The 22,920-nt window shown below is 38.5% G+C and overlaps 1 protein-coding gene across 1 annotated transcript in view; it reads right to left on the bottom strand.

Annotated features, from left to right (window-relative positions):
• Positions 1–22,920, bottom strand: part of slain1b (SLAIN motif family, member 1b) — a 31,206-nt gene that overhangs the window by 5,275 nt on the left and 3,011 nt on the right. Inside the window, exons 2-4 of the mRNA XM_051706105.1 lie at positions 20,445–20,551; positions 5,516–5,629; positions 2,204–2,545 (exon numbers count right to left, since the gene is read on the bottom strand). Coding sequence (XP_051562065.1) covers positions 2,204–2,545; positions 5,516–5,629; positions 20,445–20,551 — 563 coding nt within the window. The remainder of the gene's footprint in view (positions 1–2,203; positions 2,546–5,515; positions 5,630–20,444; positions 20,552–22,920) is intronic.

Raw genomic sequence — 22,920 nt, 5'->3', positions numbered from 1 at the left:
GAAACTGCAGAAAAATCACAAAAATGAGTTTCATTCTGTGTCATTTGAGTCATCATTGAGTCTGTGTCATGTATTTGGCGCCATCTCCTGGTGGTCATATGTAACATTGTGCTTCATGTGGATTATCTAATGATCTCTGCATCTGATTATCTTGTGCGTGGACTCGTTTGAAAGATAATCACATCCTCTAAGTCAGTGGTTCTCAACCCTGTTTCTGGAGCCCCCCAACACTACATATTTTGGATTTCTCCCTAATCAAGCACACCTGATTCAACTCATCAGCTCGTTAATGGAGACTCCAAGACCTGAACTGGGTGTGTCAGAAAAGGGAAATATACAAAATGTGCAGTGTTGGGGGGCTCCAGGAACAGGGTTGAGAACCACTGCTCCAAGCAATGATATGTGATATTTTATGTTCTGTTTATTTTTCGTGAAGTTATAAGTGAAAACGCGGCATACAATCAACACTAACATAATTGTTAAAGACATATACTTAGCTATTATTCGCTATATTTTTGTCTGTGAGTAAAACAAATAGGTTGGTTGTATTCTACTCTTTGAGAGCTTTCAAACGGTACCTATTTGTGTTGGTCAAGACTGTAGGTATTAATATTTTAAAATATTTATTTCCCGCTTGGCCCATCCGAGCTTAAAGGGTTAACAGAAATACTCCATAAAACCCACTAGAAATGTTGTAATTACATTAAACCCAAATTACATCTGATTTAATCTAATCAGGATTTAAATATGATTTCAGACAGTGTTTATATTAAGCTTTATAGAACAACATCAACAATGAAGAACCCTCCAGCACGAAACACACACACGGGCGCACACATACACACAAACACACACACACAAGCCAACAAGCAAAACAAAGATGAGGCAAACTTTTATACTTTTATAAATATTTACACATTAAACAACAAATATACCTCAAAAACATTAAACATTTCTGAAACTGATTTCAGCAGTTTATCTGCAGAGGATCAAGAGTTTACAAACACAATACACACAGGAAATACAACACAATAACATAGAAAACACAAACATTAAATTGATTTAAAGAAACAACATTCTGTTTGTGTTTATAGAGAGAAGTGCATCCTCAAATCTCACATGTGTGTGTGTGTGTGTGTGTGAACTAAATCCAATAAATCATAGTGTAAAAATAGATAAACTCATTAATTCTAACATGCTTTTCTATTCTAAACATTCATCCCTATAGTTATTAGGTATTTATGTGAGATCAAGGATTATTGTTGTGGTCAGAAACCTTTATACTATAATTTAAGATTATATTTTGAAAGTCTCCCATTGATGAATGTTCAGCATTCACAATGCAACGACAGCAACATCGTAATATTCACATATTCAGTTGAGATCTCTGATGCAGCATTTCATTTACACAGAATCAAAGAATGACTAATAAGTATGAATGTATTAATGAATGAATGTTACATTTATATAGTGCTGTTCAGACACTACACTCAAAGCACTTTACACAGTGAACAGGGAACTCTCCTCATACACCACCAGTGTGCAGCATCCACCTGGATGATGTGACGGCAGCCATAGTGCACCAGTACACTCACCACACACCAGTTATTGATGGAGAGGAGAGAGTAGAGTGATGCAGCCAATTCATGTATGGGGATTATTAGGAGGCCATGTTTGAGAAGGGCCAATGGGGGGAATTTGGCCAGGACACCAGGGTTATACCCCTACTCTTTTCAAGAAGTGTCCTGGGGTTTTTAACAACCACAGAGAGTCAGGACCTCAGTTTAATGTCTCATCCAAAGGACAGTGCCTTTTTACAGTATAGTGTCCACGTCACTATACTGGGGCATTAGGACCCACACAGACTGCAGGGTGAACACCCCCTGATGGCATCACTAATACCTCTTCCAGCAGCAACCTTAGTTTCCCCAGGAGGTCTCCCATCCAGGTACTGACCAGACTCAACCCTGCTTATCTTCAGTGGGCAACCGGTCTTGAGCTACAGGGTGATGTGGCTGCTGCATTAGTAGGTTTTGTCTTTGAAACTGAATTGTAAAATAATTGGAAATATATATATTTGTATAGATAAACATACAGACATTCTCAGTTTTGTAATGCAGCAGCTGAACATTTTTAAGGTTTGAGGTCAGTTCAGGCTGTAGTTAGTCATGAGTAATCCAGCTGTGACATCATCACGACTCACCTGAGCTGCTCCTGAGGCCGGTCTGCTCGTGCGAGTACACTGGGGTGGTTGGGGTGGTTTGTGGTGTGATGGGTGCGGTGGGGGTGGAGGGTGATGAGGAGCCACGTGTCCAGTCTCTGATGCTGCTGAACGTGTGCGAGTGCAGTAAACCGCGTTGAACGGCTCCAGCACGACTCAGACGCGGCTGTGGTGGTGGCAACTGACCGTAATCTTCATCATCATCATCATCCTCCTCATCCAGGTGTGACTCGCTCCACTGGCTGAACTGAAAGGAAAAACTGCTGCTGTGTCGGTTATTAACAGATGAGGAAGAGGAGGTTGTGGCAAAATCCTGACGTAAACCTGCAGAGAAAATAAACACAACTTCAGACTGAAGAAGCCGTTTTACGACAGCCTACTAATAAAAAGTAGCTACATCAAAAAACAATGTTTTTTTATATTTTTTTTTTTATATATATGACAATTAATTCAGATTATATCGTTTCATTTCTACAGTATTTACAATCAAACACCCTCATTTATTTAACAAAAACATAGTGATGAACATTCTGGGTTCAATACAAGTTCAGTTCAATCGACAGTATTTGTGTCATAATTTTGATCACCACAAATATTAATGTCGACTCGTCTCTCCTTTTCTTTAATAAAAGCACAAATGTGTGTTCCAGTGAGACACTTACAATGGAAGTCAATGGGGTCAATCTGTAAACATTAAAATACTCACTGTTTCAAAAATATAGACACAAGACATAAACAATATGTGTGTTAACATGATTTTACTGTGATTAAATCACTTACTAACCGCATCTGTGGAAAGTTATAGACTTTTTAAAACTTTGTTGCCATGATGACGTAATGTCAATGAACCCCAAAAAGGACGTTTTGAACAATTATACAGCTCAAATAATACAGTTTTATTCGAAGAATTAATGTAAGTGCTTTTATAAAATTATAAGTTTCACATTTCTGCCTTTAAACCTCCAAAAATGGGCCCCATTGACTTCCATTATAAGTGTCTCACTGGAACACACATTTGTGCTTTTATTAAAGAAAAGGAGGAACGAGTGGAAATTAATTGTTGTGATAATCAATATTATTAATGCTGCTGATTGAGCTTCACTTGCATTTAACCCGGAATATTCCTTTTACTAATTCAGCTCATTCAATACACATTGCAATGCAATAAGATTAATGTGTCAAAATAAAATTCAATAAATCTACATTGAGTTTCCTGTATAACATATTTAGATAACTTATGAGGAGAATGGAGTGCTGACACTTTACATTTTTCCCCAGACGGAAACAGTAGGCCTTCTGAACAAGGTAGGTTTTAGGTATACAACTAATAACTATTTCGATCATGAAGGCCTAATTTTATTGTATATTTTTCACTCTACCCTGATGTTCTTCTCCATTGTGCACAATAAAACATGTATTGGCTAAATGTATTCTATACGTTGTGTGAAGAAAATCTAAAATATCCATTAAAAATGCAAACATTCTTGCGATGACATTGACCGACTTAAATTATTTTGACGAGATGACTGCTCGTCTCTCACACACGTCATATTACACATATGAACGGGCCTAGTATTTTCTGCTATCTGCATCTTTATAAACTTTACAGATAAATGCGTTAAAATAATACCACAAGTTAATTTGCGTTATATTGCGATATATTTAATATAGGCTTTCATATCATCATTCAGCCCAACTGAACACCACTTATATTTTTACACTAGAATCTTAAAATCTTGCACCTGTGATCCACAGTATATGTCATTTACATTTAAAGGGGTCTTCCTCAAGAGCGCGCTTACCATCTAAACTTTAGACTGCAAACATTTGCACACGAAAAATATGCATGTTTAAATCTATTAATTTCAAGGATTGGACCCAACATATAAATAGAAAGCCATTTATGTGCTGCTTCAGAAGAGGTTGGACAATAATTTACACATGAATAATGATAGATAGTGAGAAATTAGTTACTAAAATAAAAATAAAAACATAGTATTCAGTTAAAGTATTTTCTATGTGGTAAAACTGCCCAAATGTTGGTTGGGACATGTCCCTACCATGCCAATCTTAATCTACGCCTTATTAATATTTTGACAACTACAGTCTTGACAAACACAATATAGGTGAAAGTTTAGAAGCTCTACTTTCCGATGCATGTAGACAAATCAGAAGTGCTCCGTTCTGATAATTTATATACAAAATTGCACTGTATTGCAATCAGTCAAAACATCAAACTGATCAAATAGTCATGTGTCATATGTTGTTGGAAAGCTCTCAAAGAGTAGAATACAACCAGTCTATTTGTTTTACTCACAGACAAAAATATAGTGAGTAATAGCTAAGTATATGTCTTTGACAAATATGTTGTTGTTGCTTATATGCTGCGTTTTCACTTATAAATTCCTATATATACCTATATAAATAAAGGTAATTTATCTTTCAAACAAGTCCACACACAAGATAATCAGATGTATAGATCATTAGATAATCCACATGAAGCACAATGTTACATATGACCACCAGGAGATGGCGCCAAATACATGACACAGACTCAATGATGACTCAAATGACACAGAATGAAACTCATTCTGTGAAATCTCATTACTAAAATCATGTCTGCATGCTATACAAACCTTTAGTCATTGTTGTGTTTGCATGTGTAATTAGTTCTTATGTACAGTTATTATGTTTTATTGGTTTGGAGATGGTTTTGGACACTATGATAAATTATTTTTGTAATGCTATAACTTTTGATTGCTTTGTCGTATCAACACAAATCTTTTCTCAGATACAGTTGAAGTGATTGGGAACAAAACAAAAAAGCAGTTTATGGAAGCCACCTTATTTACACACAGATACATATAATGTCAAATAATTTTTAAAAAAAGTAAATGTTTGGCTAAATTCATTTGGTGATGTTTCAGCAGTTTCTTTGACTGAGAGTCTCAGAATGTATCATAATCTATATCATTAAAACATTTGAAAAGTTTTCTTTACAATGATACAAACACTTGAGCCTCCTTGTTTTAGTTTAGTTATAAGCCTTTAATTTTGGGTATGCCACTGAAATAGGAAATCCTTAAAAACACCTTCAGAGTTTAAAGGGTTAAGTGTAATTATACTGCTAATCATTGTAAAAAGTAGCTAATTACTGGAAAAGTTATTCTATTGTGTAAACAGCTGAACTACCGACACACTTCTGAAAAATGTAGTAAAATTAGTAGTGTCAATACTTTTAGTTAGTTTAGTTCCACCTCAACACTGACTGTGACTGTGTGCTTGTGTACTTACTCTCCTCCTGCAGTCGCGCCATCACCTGAACATCTGTGAGATCCTCCAGTTTAAAACCCAGAATCCCAGAATTCTCATCCAGATCACTGTCTTCGGAGCACAGACTCCACACACCTGTGACAAAACAACACACACATCACACCTGGAGATCTACACCATCACAAACTCAAGATGAAGGAAGCAGAAGTGATGATGCTGTTGATCTCCAGAGAAAATCCCTTCAGCTCATCCCTCAGTTTGGAAAAAACAAGTTTACAGCAATGCACTTATAATGGAAGCCTATGGGGGAAGGAGAAATTTTAAAATATATTTTAAATATTTAAAAGTTAAGCTAATTAACAAAAAGGAGGACACCTGGAAGAGACGTGATGTACAGTAATCTGTAAATCATCATTAATAATTACACATAACCACAACGTTTACGTACAAAAGTAGTCAAAAGTATGTTTTTACAGCTTAAATAATACACATTTATACAGAATAATTAATATAATTTCCCATTATAAGTGCATATAAGTGCAACAAGATGGCGCTGCAGATGGCTGCTTCAGTGTGAAGTTCTCTACAGATGTAATAGCATTGAAGAAGATGTGCTGTCCTAAATTAGAAGTGCTCTTTATCAGCTGTAAGCCTTTCTACTCGCCGCAGGAGTTTTCCTCGTTTATTCTGGTGAGTGTTTACATCCCGCCACAAGCATGCGTGAACGCAGCGCTGCAACAACCGGCTGATCACATCACAGACACGGAGCAACAACATGCGGACTCAGTTAGTATTATTCTGGGAGATTTTAATAAAGCAAACCTCACACGTGAACTGCCAAAATATAAACAACACATCACATGCCCCACCAGAGACAGAAATACACTGGATCACTGCTACACCACTGCAAAGGATGCATATCGCTCTGTTCCACGAGCAGCTATCCGATCACTGTCTGTTTCATCTTCTTCCAACCTACAGACAGGAACTAAAATCTGCTAAACCTGTAGTAAGGATTGTAAAGGGATGAACCAATGAAGCAGAGTGGGAACTACAAGCCTGTTTTTGACTGCACTGATTGGAGTGTTTTTGAGGCTGCAGACACCAATCTGGACGAGCTCACAGATACTGTCAAGTCATTTTTATTTGTACAGCACTTTTCACAACACATATCGTTTCAAAGCATCTTTACAGAAGATCATGCATTAACAGAAAATGAACCTGTAATATCTATAAAGTCTTAGAGTGATCATTGTGTAGTTTGATTAAAATATGATTGTAAATTGTGTATAAAAATAAGTAATTAAATAATAATTGTATTTGTAACCCCAGTGAGCAAGCTGAAGGTGACTGTGGTAAGGAACACAAAACTCCATAAGATGTTGATTAATGGAGAAAAATAACGTTGAGAGAAACCAGACTCACTGTGGGGGCCAGTTCCCCTCTGACTAACATCATGAATATAATGACAATATTACTTATGTATAGTGCAGGTCATGGTTTAAAATTAGTGTTAAGGACCAGTAACTGTAAGATTAATGACTAATCTCTTTGAAGTTCATCCTGGATTAACTGCAGAAGTTCACATTGATGCATTGTCCTTGTTAGTTGGCTGATGAAGGGTTTTATTGGCAATTAATTGATAGTTTATGTATTCCATTATAAGAGTGTAGTCCATCATTAGACCGAGGTGATGCAGGCAGAGATCAGTGAGGAGCATCGCAGTTCAACCGGCAGGTCATTTCGGTGAGGTCTATCCTAAGTCCAAGGTTCGGGCAATGACATATGAAGTATCCCATGTCTTACGGTTGGAGCTGGCATCAGTTCATCCTCTGAAGTCCATAGACTCAAGTGATGTCTGGCTGGCACCGGCTGCATTTAGTCATCATCACTCAGAGACATGTAGCAGTGGAGTCTGACACCAAGCAGGACCAGAGCTGGATCCAGCCGGTTCTGGTGACCTCAGGATAGGAGTCCCAAGTTTGAGACATGGAAACAAATAGAATAATATTAGCGTAGATGCCATTAAATGTATTGCAGAGTTATAGATCACGATCAGTGTTTCTGGTTTCTGGTTCTGGAAGACCTAACTAAAGCAGACTAATTGTGAGTTGAAGGATAAATTAGGTGTATGTCTGGTTAAATAGATGAGTTTTTAGTCTAGACTTAAACTGAGTGAGTGTGTCTGCATCCCGAACAGTGTTAGGGAGACTATTCCATAGTTTAGGAGCTAAATAAGAAAAGGATCTACCTCCTTTTGTGGATTTTGATATTCTAGGAACTATTAACAGGCCAGAATTTTGCGATCGTAATGAACGTGATGAATATAGCGTGTCAGAAGGTCACTTAAGTACTGTGGAGCTAGACCATTTAAAGCTTTGTATGTAGTTAACAGAATTTTAAAATTAATACGAAATTTAACAGGTAGTCAGTGTAACGATGATAAAATGGGGCTTATATGATCATATTTCTTGGTTCTCGTCAGCACTCTGGCTGCTGCATTTTGAATCAATTGAAGTTTATTTATTGATCTTGCTGGACATCCTCCCAGTAATGCATTACAGTAATCTAGTCTTGAGGTCATGAACACATGAATTAGTTTTTCAGCATCGGCAACAGAGAGCATGTAATGTCGTAATTTCGCAATATTTCTGAGTTGGAAGAATGCTGTTCTACAAACATTGGTAATTTGATTTTCAAAGGACAGATTGGTATCAAATATAACACCTAAGTTCTTCGCTGTAGAAGACGATGTAACAGTACATCCATCGAGAGTCAAATAATATTTTAGCGGCTTATACTTTTAGAGGTTTTTGGTCCAATCATTAGTACCTCTGTTTTGTTGGAATTGAGTAGAAGTAAATTTCTGGCCATCCAATCTTTGATTTCATTGATACACTCTGCTAATTTGGAGAATTATGAATTTTTGTTGGGTTAAGAAGGAATATACAGTTGGGTATCGTCGGCATAACAGTGGAAACTTATTGCATGATTCCTGATAATATCTCCCAGGGGAAGCATGTATAAGGAGAAAAGCAGAGGTCCAAGAACTAAGTGCAGATTGAGTAGCAGGAGGGGGGAGGAGGGGAAGCAGTTTCTGTGAGGATATGTGCATCCCTACTAGGACATTTTTATCATTCAATAACGATAAACTATGGTTTACAGGAAAAGGTGGAGGTAAAATATTTTACAACCAGGCCAGAAACACACTAAGGAAATCAGAGTGGCTAAAAGAAGCTACTCTGAAAAGTTGAAATGATCCTGCATCTGTGTGGAAAGGCCTAAAAAGCATCACCAAGTACAAGACACCTCCCCCTCGCTCTGTAGAGAATCAACTAATGACTGATGAACTGAATGTGTTTTACTGCAGGTTTGAAAAGCCCATTGTCACACCCCTGCCCTGCTCTAATCTTCACTTCACACACACACCAACACCTCCTGGAACCCCCCCTTCTGCTACTCAACCTGCACTTACAGTCTATGAGGAGGATGTGTGCCGGGTCTTCAAGAAACAGAAGACTAGGAAAGCTTCAGGCCCAGATGGTGTTTCACCTGCCTGTCTGAAAGTCTGCACTGACCAGCTGGCCCCCATCTTCACACAGATCTTTAATAGATCACTGGAGCAGTGTGAAGTTCCCTTCAGCTTCAAACACTCCACCATCATTCCGGTCCCCAAAAAACCCAAAACCACAGGACATGACTACAGACCTGTCGCTCTCAAGTCTGTGGTCATGAAGTCATTTGAGAGACTGGTTTTGGCCCACCTGAAGGACATCACTGGACCCCTGCAAGACCCCCTTCAGTTTGCTTACTGAGAAAACAGGTCTGTGGATGATGCAGTCAACATGGGACTGCATTATATCCTGCAACATCTCGACAGACCTGGGACTTATGCAAGGATCCTATTTGTGGACTTCAGTTCAGCCTTCAATACCATCATGCCTGATCATCTCTCAACCAAACTGACCCAGCTCTCGGTGCCCACCCCAATCTGTCGATGGATCACCAGCTTTCTGACAGATAAGCAGCAGCTAGTAAGTCTGAGGAAACTCACATCCAAGACCCTCATTATTAGCACTGGAGCTCCTCAGGGATCCATTCTATCTCCACTGCTCTTCTCCCTGTACACGAATGACTGCACTGCAAAGGACCCCTCTGTCAAGCTCCTGAAGTTTGCAGACGACACCACGGTCATCGGCCTCATCCACAACAGTGAAGAGTCTGCATACAGATGGGAGGTTAAACAGCTAGCCGTCTGGTGCGGTCGCAACAACCTTGAGCTGAACATGAAGAGCTGCTGACACAGTTCCACTCGGCTGTCATTGAGTCTGTCCTGTGTACATCTATAACTGTCTGGTTTGGTTCAGCCACCAAATCTGACAGAAGGAAACTACAAAGGACAGTCAGGACTGCTGAGAGGATTATTGGTGCCCCCTTGCCCACCCTCCAAGACCTGTACATCTCCAGAGTGAAGAAAAGTGCAGGTAGAATCACTCTGGACCCCACACACCCTACTCCACTCCGTCTTTGAACTGTTGCCCTATGGCCGGTGCTACAGAGCACTGAGCGCCAGGACATCCAGACACAAGAACAGTTTTTACCCTCAGGCCATTTTCCACATGAATAATTAAACTGCCTCAGGACTCCCCCATAGTGCAATAATGTAAATAAATATCTCATGTACATATGTAACTCATATTTAATTCAATAACTGTACATACCCCTAACTTGCACATATATTACCACATGCACATGTACATACGCCATTCTGTTATATGTCCTATTATTTGTATGTCTATATATACTCTTACCTTGTTTTATATTCTGTGTCTCACTGTAATGTTCTGTGTGCACTTGCTTGTTTCTTTTATCACAAAAAAAACAAAACAAAAAACAAAAACAAAAAAAACAACCTTGTGTACATGAGCACACTTGGCATTAACACTCATTCTGAATCTGATTAAACATGATTTTTGCTGGAGTCAAAGTGATTTTCTTTAGTAATCAGCAGCATGTGACAGATACTGAACACAGAGCTGTTGTACTGAATCCTGAATTCACAATATGAGAATGAGACTCAAGATAATCATGCCATGTGTATCATGTGACTGGGTGTTGCCATGGTGATGTGATCATGTGCTTCTAGCAGGTCTTACTGCGATTGGCTGAATGATGGAGGAAAGTAGAAGTCATCTCGTTTGTAAGAGAACGATGCATCACATCAGAAGTCACAGGGAGAGAGGGATGATGGGATACGGGAGAGCATGAGACTTGACAGAAAGAGAGAGATGAGAGGACAAGTTGCTTCAGTGTTCTAAACATTTACTCGACTTTCATGATACTTTCGTGTTTTTCTTGGATTTTCAAAGCTCTCATTGTACGAAAAAGAGCAGCGTGAACATTCTGCTAAACATTCTCTTGTGTGTTCTACAGACGAAAGAAAGGCATACGGGTTGGGTGTGATGACAGACTGTTGTGTGTTACCTGTTCTGTCACAGGTGTGAATGGGATCACAGGGTTTACAGGAGCTGCACAGAGGAGAAACTCCAAGTACACGAGCAAGGACGAGCAGGAGAGGAGAAACATGACCTCCATCTGTTTACTGCAGGACAAACACAATTAAAGGGATAGTTCCCCAAAAATGAAAATTCTCTCATCATTTACTCACCCTCATGTCATCCCAGATGTGTATGACTTTCTTTCTTCTGCTGAATACAAATGAAGATTTTTAGAAGAATATTTCAGTTCTGTAGGTCCATACAATGCAAGTGAATGGTGACCAGAACTTTGAAGCTTCAAAAAATAGTTAAAAACAGCATAAAAGAGGGGACCTGGGCAGCTCAGCGAGTAAAGACGCTGACTATCACCCCTGGAGTCGCGAGTTCGAATCCAGGGCGTGCTGAGTGACTCCAGCCAGGTCTCCTACGCAACCAAATTGGCCCGGTTGCTAGGGTGGGTAGAGTCACATGGGGTAACCTCCTCGTGGTCACTATAATGTGGTTCTCGCTCTCTGTGGGGTGCGTGGTGAGTTGAGTGTGGATGCCGCGGAGAATAGCGTGAAGCCTCCATACGCGCTACATCTCCGTGGTAACGCGCTCAACAAGCCACGTGATAAGATGCACGGATTGACGGTCTCAGACGTGGAGGCAACTGAGATTCGTCCTCCGCCACCCGGATTGAGGCGAGTCACTACGCCACCACAAGGACTTAGAGCGCATTGGGAATTGGGCATTCCAAATTGGGGAGAAAAGGGGAGAAAAAAAAGAAAACAGCATAAAAGTAATCCATACGACTCCAGTGGTAAAACCCATCTGAAGTGATCTAATTAGGTTTGGGTGAGAACAGACCAAAATATAACTCCTGGATTACTTTTATGCTGCCTTTATGTGCTTTTTGGAGATTCAAAGTTCTGGTCACCATTCACTTGCATTGTATGGACCTACAGAACTGAAATATTCTAAAAATCTTCATTTGTGTTCTGCAGAAGAAAGAAAGTCATACACATCTGGGATGGCATGAGGGTGAGTAAATGGGTCAACTTTCCCTTTAAATACTTCATGTCGCTTTGACAAAGCTGTTTTCCACAATCCCTGAATAAAGAACAAACCTTCTAACTCCTCAAAGAGCTTTCAAGCTACATCCACCAAACTCGGCACAGACCTTCAGACTGTTCTGACTAAGTGTGCGGTATCTTTTCTGACTGATCGGAATTACGGTTTTCCCACAGTGGACATTCAAATTGGCTAAAAATCCCATAGACTTACATTGACGGAATGTTCTATATATCAGGCCTGTAAAAACTTCAAGCTTTTAAAACTATTTAAACTCTAAATACTCAGATTTGGTCTTGACAAACTTCATTTTTCTGTTTACCTGCTGCTGGTCCTCACAGATACTCTGGACATTTGTATGTGGATAGTTCTATCATAGTTGTAGGGCTGGGTAATATATCGAATATTTACGATATTATTGCAATGATTTTGCAGGTGATAAAAAATTACCGGTAAGCAATATTGTGAATATAGCAATGATTGAATTCTGCTTTTTATTTGGCCACTACGTTTTCTAAAGAGCACATCATTAGACTTATTTCATGATCATTTAGGGCTGCACAATTATGACATCAAAATCTCAGTATTGTCATTTGTGATTATTAAACTGTAAAAGCTGATTTAATGTGATGAATATGTGATGTGCTGTTCTGTGTTCACGAGCGAGGATCATGATACTCTTGTGAAAGCAAAGTGCTGCAGATTCACACAATTCCAAACTTTTGTAACCGCTACAAGTTATTATACAAATCTAAAAACAGGACACGATAATCACAGAAAAGGAGATGACAGTGTTTCACCAGATTTATAATGAGCAACACTGAAAACTGTCAAATACACACAAACTTCAGCTTTCCACCAAAATAAAAGCTCCAAGTAAATATGACAAATTATATTACTATAATTACTACTAATCATAATTCAGTATTATATTGTATTATAATCGAATTAAACTGGGCTCCAAAAAGGGTGAACTTTAGTTTTTGCACACCCTGTTCAGTCACAAAAAATATATGTACTGTAGGTAAATAATGCTTTTTATTACTGTATTGGTGCATCTAAATGAAAATTATTAAATATGGTTCTTCCTTATATTCATTTAGTGAAAAACTGTGAGAAAACATTTTATTTCATGCATTAAACATTTTGCTACAATGGCTGTTTGGTTGAAATGACAGTCCTTCTGATTTAAAAACAAAACACTTTTAACCCTTTAAGCTCTGAGGGTGTTTTTAAAGACTTCCTGTTTCAGTGGCATACACAAAATTAAAGGCGCATAACTCGACAAAAAAACAAACAAGGAGGGTCAAGTGTTTGGTAGCATTACAAACAAAACGTTTACATTTTTTAATGATATAGATTATGATACATTCTGAGACTCCTAAAAGTGTCCAAAAACATCTCCAAACAAATAAAACATAATAATTGTACATAAGAACTAATTACACATGCAAACACAACAATGACTAAAGGTTTGTACAGCATGCAGACATGATTTTAGTAATGAGATTTCACAGAATGAGTTTCATTCTGTGTCATTGGAGTCATCATTGAGTCTGTGTCATGTATTTGGCGCCATCTCCTGGTGGTCATATGTAACATTGTGCTTCATGTGGATTATCTAATGATCTATGCGTCTGATTATCTTGTGTATGGACTCGTTTGAAAGATAATCACCTCCTATAAGTAATGATATGTGATATTTTAAGTTCTGTTTATTTTTCGTGAAGTTATAAGCGTATAAGCATAAAAGCAACACCAACATAATTGTCAAAGACATATAATTAGCCATTATTCGCTACACTTTCATCTGTGAGTAAAATAAATAGGTTTGTATTCTTCTCTTTGAGAGCTTTCCAACAACATATGACACATGACTATTTGATGAGTTTGATGTTTTGACTGATTGCAATAATTTGTTCAGTGCAATTATTTTCATAAATTATCAAATGGAACACTTCTGATTTGTCTGCAAATTTCAAAGCACTTGTTCAGTTTTGGTCATAATGTCTACATGCATTGGAAAGTAGAGCTTCTAAACTTTCAAACGATACCTATTTTATGTTGGTCAAGACTGTAGTTATTAATATTTTGACAATAGTTTTTTTTTTCTCTCGGCCCATCCGGCCTTAAAGGGTTAATGTAATGTTAGAACAAATACTTCATTATTGAGATATATATTGAATATCATCAATAAGCTGAAAAATATCAAGATATAGGTTTTGCAGCCATATCACCCAGCCCTAGATAATTGACAAAAGTCAATGTCTATGAATTTTCTTTCTTTTTTTTTTTTTTTACAAAAAATACAGGGCTATTTGTATCTCTACATGTGAACATTTGTGCTGTAACTGATCACCATTTCTTTTAGACCCTTCACCTTTTACTTTTCAGCAGTTCATTTAATTAATCACAAATGACATTCAAAAAAGTTTTTAATATGGGAATTTCCTGCATTATGAATGTGTAACTTGCTCCATTCTTCTGAAAAGATCTGTATGTTTTTCATGTATATTTTGTAATTAGTGCTAAGAGTGACAGGATTAAAGCTCATCTCTTGTTCACAGAGGAATATTCTGTGTTATATAAAAGACGACAGAGACAACCGTTTGTGAACAGCCACATCGAGGTACATCAGAGGACAAAATTAGCAATGATGATAAGCTAGAGACATGACGGTCCCTCATCAGCTGAAGACAAAAAGACACGTTCACAACATGAGAGCAGAGAGTGCGTTACCCAAAGTATTCATACACAACACACACACTATAAATCACATCGATGACCTGTGAGTCAAACAAACAAATATGGAACACAATCTTAATTCAAGTTGAATATTATCATGTACTTTTGAAAAGCATCATGGGGAGCATGTGTATCTATACCGGTGTGTCAGTGAAACATACAGTTTACCCATTAATGATATAAAGCACTTATAGCATGAAGGGATGATTACTTTCATGTAAACACAGTTTCTATGGCAACCGCTCATTCCACAGGCTGAATATAGCAGCCGGCACACAGTATGTCAAACATGGGAATAGAAGCACAAACAGCTTTGAAACGGTGTTCATTTGGACAATAGATACTGAGTGTGTGGTGGTCACCTGGTAAAGGGTTAAAGGTTACACACATCTCTATGAAAGTGACTGTCGAAATCCTTATTATACATTACAACCTTCTCAGAATCAGAGCTGTCCATCACAACCACTCATATTTACATATTCATGAGAGCCTCCTCCCCCTCAAACACTACAGATAGCCAATCAGAGAGCAGACAGGGCTTTAGTACACTACAGATAGCCAATCAGAGAGCAGACAAGGCTTTAGTACACTACAGATAGCCAATCAGAGAGCAGACAAGGCTTTAGTACACTACAGATTGCCAGAAGTATCCACAACACTTCAACACTCATATGTGCTTGTTTAAACTTTAATTTCAAACCTATCAGCATTGAAGGTTCAGTACAAGTTAATATCAATCGACAGCCTTTGTGGCATAAATGTTGCTTACCACAAAAATTTATTTCAAATCGTTTTCTTTTTATGACAGTAAAATCATGTTTACACACATATTGTTTATGTCTTGTGTCTATACTTTTGAAACAGTGAGTATTTTAATGTTTACAGACTGACCCCATTGACTTCCATTGTAAGTGACTCACTGACTACGTTTGCATGGACACCAGAAAGTGGTTTATTGCGAGAAAGTGGTGTTCCTGTTTACATGCACTGTATAAGCGGCGTACTCTTTACTCTCGTATACATGCGGTTCGGTCAGAAAGCAGCTTTCTCCACAGCAACGTAACCTGCGACGCTTGTGTAAATAACAAACAAGGTATCCGAGGAAGACTTCATTATTTTATTCTCCTTTGCTTCGCTTTATTTATAGATATTCTAGAGTTGTTGCTGTGTTTGTTTCCTTAACTTTCTATCGCGACCTGCAGCTTCAATAATGGGGTTTTCCTCTTACATAAAACTCTGGGATTCCCCCAGCATATGAGCACATATACACGAATGTGAGGGACTGTCAATATTTTACATTAGTGCGTGTAAATGGGTATAGTTTATAGTGTATATGCTTTTCCCACTGTACTCCCAGACATGTTGGATTCTTTCCACGTTGTTACATTTACATTTATGCATTTGGCAGACGCTTTTATCCAAAGCGACTTACAGTGCCCTTATTACAGGGACAATCCCCCTGGAGCAACCTGGAGTTAAGTGCCTTGCTCAAGGACACAATGGTGGTGACTGTGGGGATTGAACCAACAACCTTCCGCTTACCAGTCCAGTGCTTTAGTCCACTACACCACCATCACTCCACTTTGTTGACTTGTTTCTGGGTTCCATCCTATGATGTTAGTTCTCCGGTCTGCTCACGCACATGTGCACTCCTCAAAAACCTGTAAGAACGCCGCTTATGCATTACATTACCACATTAAGCCGCGTTCTCCGGGAGAAACCTGGGCGTGTAAAACCACTTCCTCTTAATCCCTTAAACGGCGTAAGGAAATCTGCGTTCTACTTTACAAAACATTTCAGAATGCCGCCTTTCTGCAAAAACCCTGGAGTAAACCGTTTTCTTAAGTGCATATAAACATGATCAATGTAACCCAGACAAAAAGGGACGAGTCAAAATTAATGTTTGTGGTAATCAAAATTATGCCACAAAGTTGCTCATCCCTTTTACAGCTTCCACTCTTCTGTTGATCAAATCTTTGGTGATTTGTTCTCATTCAGACACAAGAGCATCAGTAAGGTCAGAGGTCAGACACTGATATTGGGTGATGATGAGGTTCTGATTGATCTCAAAAGGTATTCAATGGGGTTCTTCCACAACAGACTCACTAAATCATTTCTATATGGACCTCACTGTTATGCTGGAATAGAAAAGGGCTCCATTCTAGACTTGCCACGAAATCATAATTTTCACACCGGTGTGGTGTTCACGTTCAAACCGACTTAGACCGGTATTACCGCTGGTTGGATGCTAAGAACATTTTCATTAAGCAATAGCCTACACAACAGGGATGCACCGATACCACTTTTTCTCTTCCGATCCGATTCCGATATCAGAAATCTCAGTATCGTCCAATCCCAAGCCGATACCAGTGTTGTTTTTTTCTTTATTATTAACTAGTATACTGAATAATGTAGCAGCAAAATTAACAGTAACTCCAGTATAAGTCATCAGTAGAAAAGAAACCAGTGTTTTATTTTTGCTTTTTTTTTTTTCAAAAATGTTTCAACTTGCATCTGGACTTTAAAGGATTCAGATCTCTTTATTGTTCAATTTAGTTGTAAGACATCAGTCCACTTTTCATTCACACAGTTATTTTCTGGAACACATTCAACTGAAATATTGTTATAAATTGTAAACAAATACTAATGATGACAATAATAATAATAATGATAATAGTTATTAATATTATTATTGACTTTTAATTTTAATACAACAGTAATATATTTCAATCGTGCACTTTATAAACCCTCACGCTTTTATTTTGACATTCTGAACTCTTCAGGAAGTCCTGTATGTGCCTGTTTGTAGGCAAGTTCACAGTAGTTTAATTCGCTTCTTATTCAGATATAAATGCATATTATAAGTGAACCTAACTATTGAGTATCTACATCTGAGATGCTGTTCTTGAGTAGCGCTCATATATTGCACACGCGTGAAGGATAAAAATATCTGCGAGTGCATCACCAGCCTGTGTGTGAGTTTGTGTCAGAGTAGCACCAGACACTAGCGCGCTGGTGCTGCGCATACTATATATTTACTTATTAAAACACATTCTTTTGTGATTCACAGAGCTATCACACGTCTTCAAATGGCTTTGAATAAAATGCACGAGTCATATGAACTGCTTTAATGCTGTTTTTATGGTTCTTTTATGTCATCTTTGGAGCTTGACAGTAACGAACATGTCTAACACACAGTATCGGATTTGGATCGGGCTCGTCGGACCGATACCCCATCCATCTAAAAGCTTCAGTATCGGAGCCGATACCGATCCATGTATCGGATCGGTGCATCCCTACTACACAATAATGCAAGGCAGCTTGATTTCAAACTTTGACTTTTTTTCCCATTTATTTTACTAAAAATTCAAATGAAACAGAACAAATAAGTGCAATTAAAATGTGTGATGTTCAACTTTTTGAAAGATACTTTTACAACAGTTGTGAAGGGCAATATCTCTCTGGCAACGAACCTTCTTCATCTGTGCATTCTCTACCAGACGGTATTTCATTGTCTGAGAAAATACATCATGTGTGTGAATAAATGCGTTTTGTTCCCTCCATCATGATATAGATATATATACAATATCCAATTACATCATCAACACCCCCGGCTGAGGGATCGGTGAATATTCTTGCTTTAGTGATTTTGCATTGAAAATTAAATTAATTTATTTAAAAAATGAAAAACTTAAATCAAATACATTTCTTTTTTTCTCCCAATTTGGAATGCCCAGTTCCCAATGCGCTCTAAGTCCTCGTGGTGGTGTAGTGACTCGCCTCAATCCGGATGGTGGAGGACGAATCTCAGCTGCCTCTGCGTCTGAGACCGTCAATCCACGCATCTTATCACGTGACTTGTTGAGCATGTTGCCATGGAGACATAGTGCGTGTGGAGGCTTCACGCCATCCACCGAAGCAACCACGCATGACTCACCACGCGCCCCACCGAGAACGAACCACATTATAGTGACCATGAGGAGGTTACCCCATGTGACTCTACCCTCCCTAGCAACCGGGCCAATTTGGTTGCTTAGGAGACCTGGCTGGAGTCACTCAGCACATCCTGGATTCAAACTCACGACTCCAGGTGTGATAGCCGGCGTATTTTACCACTGAGCTACCCAGACCCCGATCAAATACATTTCTAAATTCAAATTGCACTCCAAATGAAACGAAAAAGCAAATAAAAGAATGAAGTGACAAAAGAATAACACATATATAAGTAACCACCTTTCCATTTACCGTCAGACAAGAATCCGTCTAAACATGCAGGCGGAAAATTACTTACACAAATGAAGACATAAAAACAATTCTAAATGTAAACATAATAATGATGATGATGATAATCACTGAAATATAACTCATGGTTGGAGGTGTTTTGGTATTATTTAATGTTTTAATCACAGATGTATAGGCTGCAGAGTTGCGTTCACAATGAACCGTTCTGTGGAAATAAAGTTGAGATGAGATATCGGAGGTCATTTACAGCACTCACAGATGATACTGTTCTTGCAAAACAAAGAAAGAGTGAGAACCTTTTACATACGTGTGTTCCACGAGACTGCACGCCTCCGTATCAGCGTGTCATACATGCGCATAGACGGCTTTTCTGTCATCTGTTCTTAATAATATAATAAAGTGTGTTTATTCAAGCACGTGTCTGTGTGTCTAACAGCATTTCTTGGGTCATTCTGAATCCGAGATGTCTTACAGTTACCCATCATGCACATTATATTCACTACCTGCATTTAAACGTCTTCTGTCAGTGCGCGTGTAATTTGATACGTTGGTAAAGAACATCTGGCTTTCAATGTGTTATTTAGGTTCATTTATCATGGGTCACAAACTCTTCATTATGCAACTATTCTTTATTTAAGGCTATTCTATTGATATTGGAAATTTCATTCATAATGTTTCCACTGGTATAAAGTTTCACACCAGTGTTGTCCCTTGTACCGAGTAAAACCGGTAACACAATTGCAACCATACTCCATTCTACTAAAAATATCTGTTTAAGGAGATTTCAATGCTGTATGCTTGATTATTAATGTGTATAGCTGAAACCGGTTCATTTGAACTTCTGGTCATATAGTGTAACTGTACTAGTGGGTTAACAACCCAGATACAATTAGCGCTTCCGATCAACATTCCCATTTTATCATTTTTAGATACAAGCTTTAAGAAGTGACATAAAACACAAACACACACAAAGAACATGTGAGTCAGCATCTCAGAGCTGTGTGAGTGTATATGAGAAGTGTTGTGTGTGCATATTCATCTCTGTACACACTATAATAATCATGATGCAGTTTACTGAGGTCATCAATTCAGACTGCTGACCCCCCCATGACCTTCATGACCCCCATGACCTCCAGACAGCTGGCTGTTCATTCTGTATGCAGCAGGTGAACATTAAAGTCAACATGAAACACCATTTACAACCCATTTAACTTCCATAAAGTTGTGTATTTTGGAGTGATATTAAGAATTTTTACATTTTAATGAAAGATTCAAAGACATTTTATTTAATATTAAATACCTCATAAAAAGTTCACAATAACACCTTGAATGCGTATTAAGAAAGTGAACAGTGTCAGCTGATTTTATGTTGACTTTAAAGGTAAAAAGCGTGAAAAGATCTTTCAGCCTACCGAGTGCGTGTCTGTCTGAACGCTGCTGATCCAGAACCTGTCGACACCACTGAAGAGCAGACTGACCCGCACCGGACCACATGCAAGACCGGCGAGACACATAGAGCCTGAAGAGAGACACAAAAGAGAATCAATGAGAGCTGTGGAGATCACATGTTTAATCAAAGAAAGGTCAATCTGAACATGAACTCTTCAGATCCTTTTTGAAGTCTCTAATCTTCTGTCTCAAGATTTGGCTTCCATGACACGATAACCCATGACGTGATGTAAAGACGCACACTTAATCGGCTTTGCAATTACACAATTTCCCAATTAAGCTCCTCCTGTGTGCCAGTGTGGAATTATTCTAAATAAGACACTTAAAATAAACACTAAAGATCTCTTTCTGAAGGACGAATCGAGGTGAATTTACTAAGATGATTTTTCCCTGAATTACTCCTATACTGCACACATGTTTGATCACACTCAACTCCAATAAATCTGATATCAGTACACAGAGATTTCACTTCAGAACTAGTCACAGAGACACTTGATCAATGAGATCCAGAATAAACATGAGCTCTTCAGTTTATGGACTAACAAGCCCTCATTAATCTCTCATGTGTTGACACATGACACATGTATCTGCCTCAGGAGCACAAATACACACAAGAACACGTCAGAACTGACCCTCTGTATGTGCTCCATGTGATTTATGACATATACATGAACATCACTCTCATCAAACCTACTGTATTACACTCACTCTAAACATTTACTTCCCCCTGATCTCAAAGAGCAAAGATCAGCTGTTCACAATGTTAAATTATTATGGGGGGTTTTTTATCCCTTTTTCTCCCCAATTTGGAATGCCCAATTCCCACTACTTAGTAGGTCCTCGTGGTGGCGCTGTTACTCGCCTCAATCCGGGTGGCGGAGGACAAGTCTCAGTTGCCTCCGCTTCTGAGACCGTCAATCCGTGCATCTTATCACGTGACTCATTGTGCATGACACCGCGGAGACTCACAGCATGTGGAGGCTCATGCTACTCTCCACGATCCACACACAACTTACCACACGCCCCATTGAGAGCGAGAACCACTAATCACAACCACGAGGAGGTTACCCCATGTGACTCTACCCTCCCTAGCAACCGGGCCAATTTGGTTGCTTAGGAGACCTGACTGGAGTCACTCAGAATTCAAAGTCATGACTCCAAGGGTGATAGTTAGTCTAAATACTCGCTGAGATACCCAGGCCCCATTACAATGTTAACTTATTAACCCAAAACTAACATAAAATCTGAGTTGTTGATATTTTCCCAACAATGTTATTCGTGCAAATTCATGTGCTACATGCCACAGGTGAATCATGTTTAACTGCTGTCGATCGCTGATGCTTATCCGTATGTGATTCTGAACAGATAAAGTGAAATCGTCAACTGTTATAACCAGTTTTGGGTGTAATCTAATTACATTTAAAGACAAAAAGTAGTTAACATTACATTTAAAATTCTTGTAATCAGATAACTTGGGTTACACATTTTCCAAAAATTATTTTACGTATGTAGAATACAATTAAAACATTAATTAAAACATCTGTTTGTGTTTCTGTGACTGATGAAATAACAGCAGTAACGAACAAAGAGGAAATATAGACATTATTTTGAATTCGTGGAGTGGAAAAACAAAACTTTTCTGTGAAAATTGTTTTAAGAAAGAAAATTAGGCCATGTTCACACTGATACGTTTTCACACTAATAATTTCGCTACGTTTTGGCCTTCCGTCCACACCGAGATGATGTTTTTGTCCAGCGAAAACTGAGTTTGGAACTGCATACTACTCTTACTAGTTCGGCCGCAGATATGGCAGTAGTAGTACGAGTAGCATGGGTAGTATGCAAATCTGAACTCAGCCACTATCTTCGCATTGTAGTGTGGAATGGGAAAACTGAGATATCTGAAAACAATGACGTATTTGTTGTCATGTGACGCAGTCAGAGCGTTGTTAAAGATAAATGTTACTTTGTACAACCTTCACATTGCATTCCTTCAAAGGTGACGGGAATTTTACTCGGAATTGCAGTACGGTGGTGGAACACGAGGATAATCGCGTTTCAGACCGTACATGGAACGCCGGTTTTCCGCATGCGCAGTAAGGGCATTTAAGCATTTTCAAACATTTCAGTGTGGATGAGAAACTTTTGGAAAACGCTTGAAAACGGCAGTGTGGACCAGAGAGCGTTTCAATGTATCAAATGTATCAGGACTGTGGACATAGCCTAAAAGGTCATTTGTAATGTGATTACCCATAAAGTAATCAGTAAAATAACATGACTACAATTTTGGAAAAGTAATTAGTAATATGTAGTGGATTACGTTTAACAAGGTGAGAAAGAGGCCGGATGAATTAAGAGCAAAACTGAATTCATGTTAAATCTTCCTCATGAGTGAACTCGACTTTGAAACTAGTTCACTTGTCACCCTCAAAACTTCAT

Source organism: Myxocyprinus asiaticus, chromosome 9, assembly GCF_019703515.2.
Source record: "Myxocyprinus asiaticus isolate MX2 ecotype Aquarium Trade chromosome 9, UBuf_Myxa_2, whole genome shotgun sequence".
Taxonomy (NCBI): domain Eukaryota; kingdom Metazoa; phylum Chordata; class Actinopteri; order Cypriniformes; family Catostomidae; genus Myxocyprinus; species Myxocyprinus asiaticus.
The sequence above is the reverse complement of the archived record's forward strand: the minus strand, read 5'-3'. Positions and strand labels throughout refer to the sequence as shown.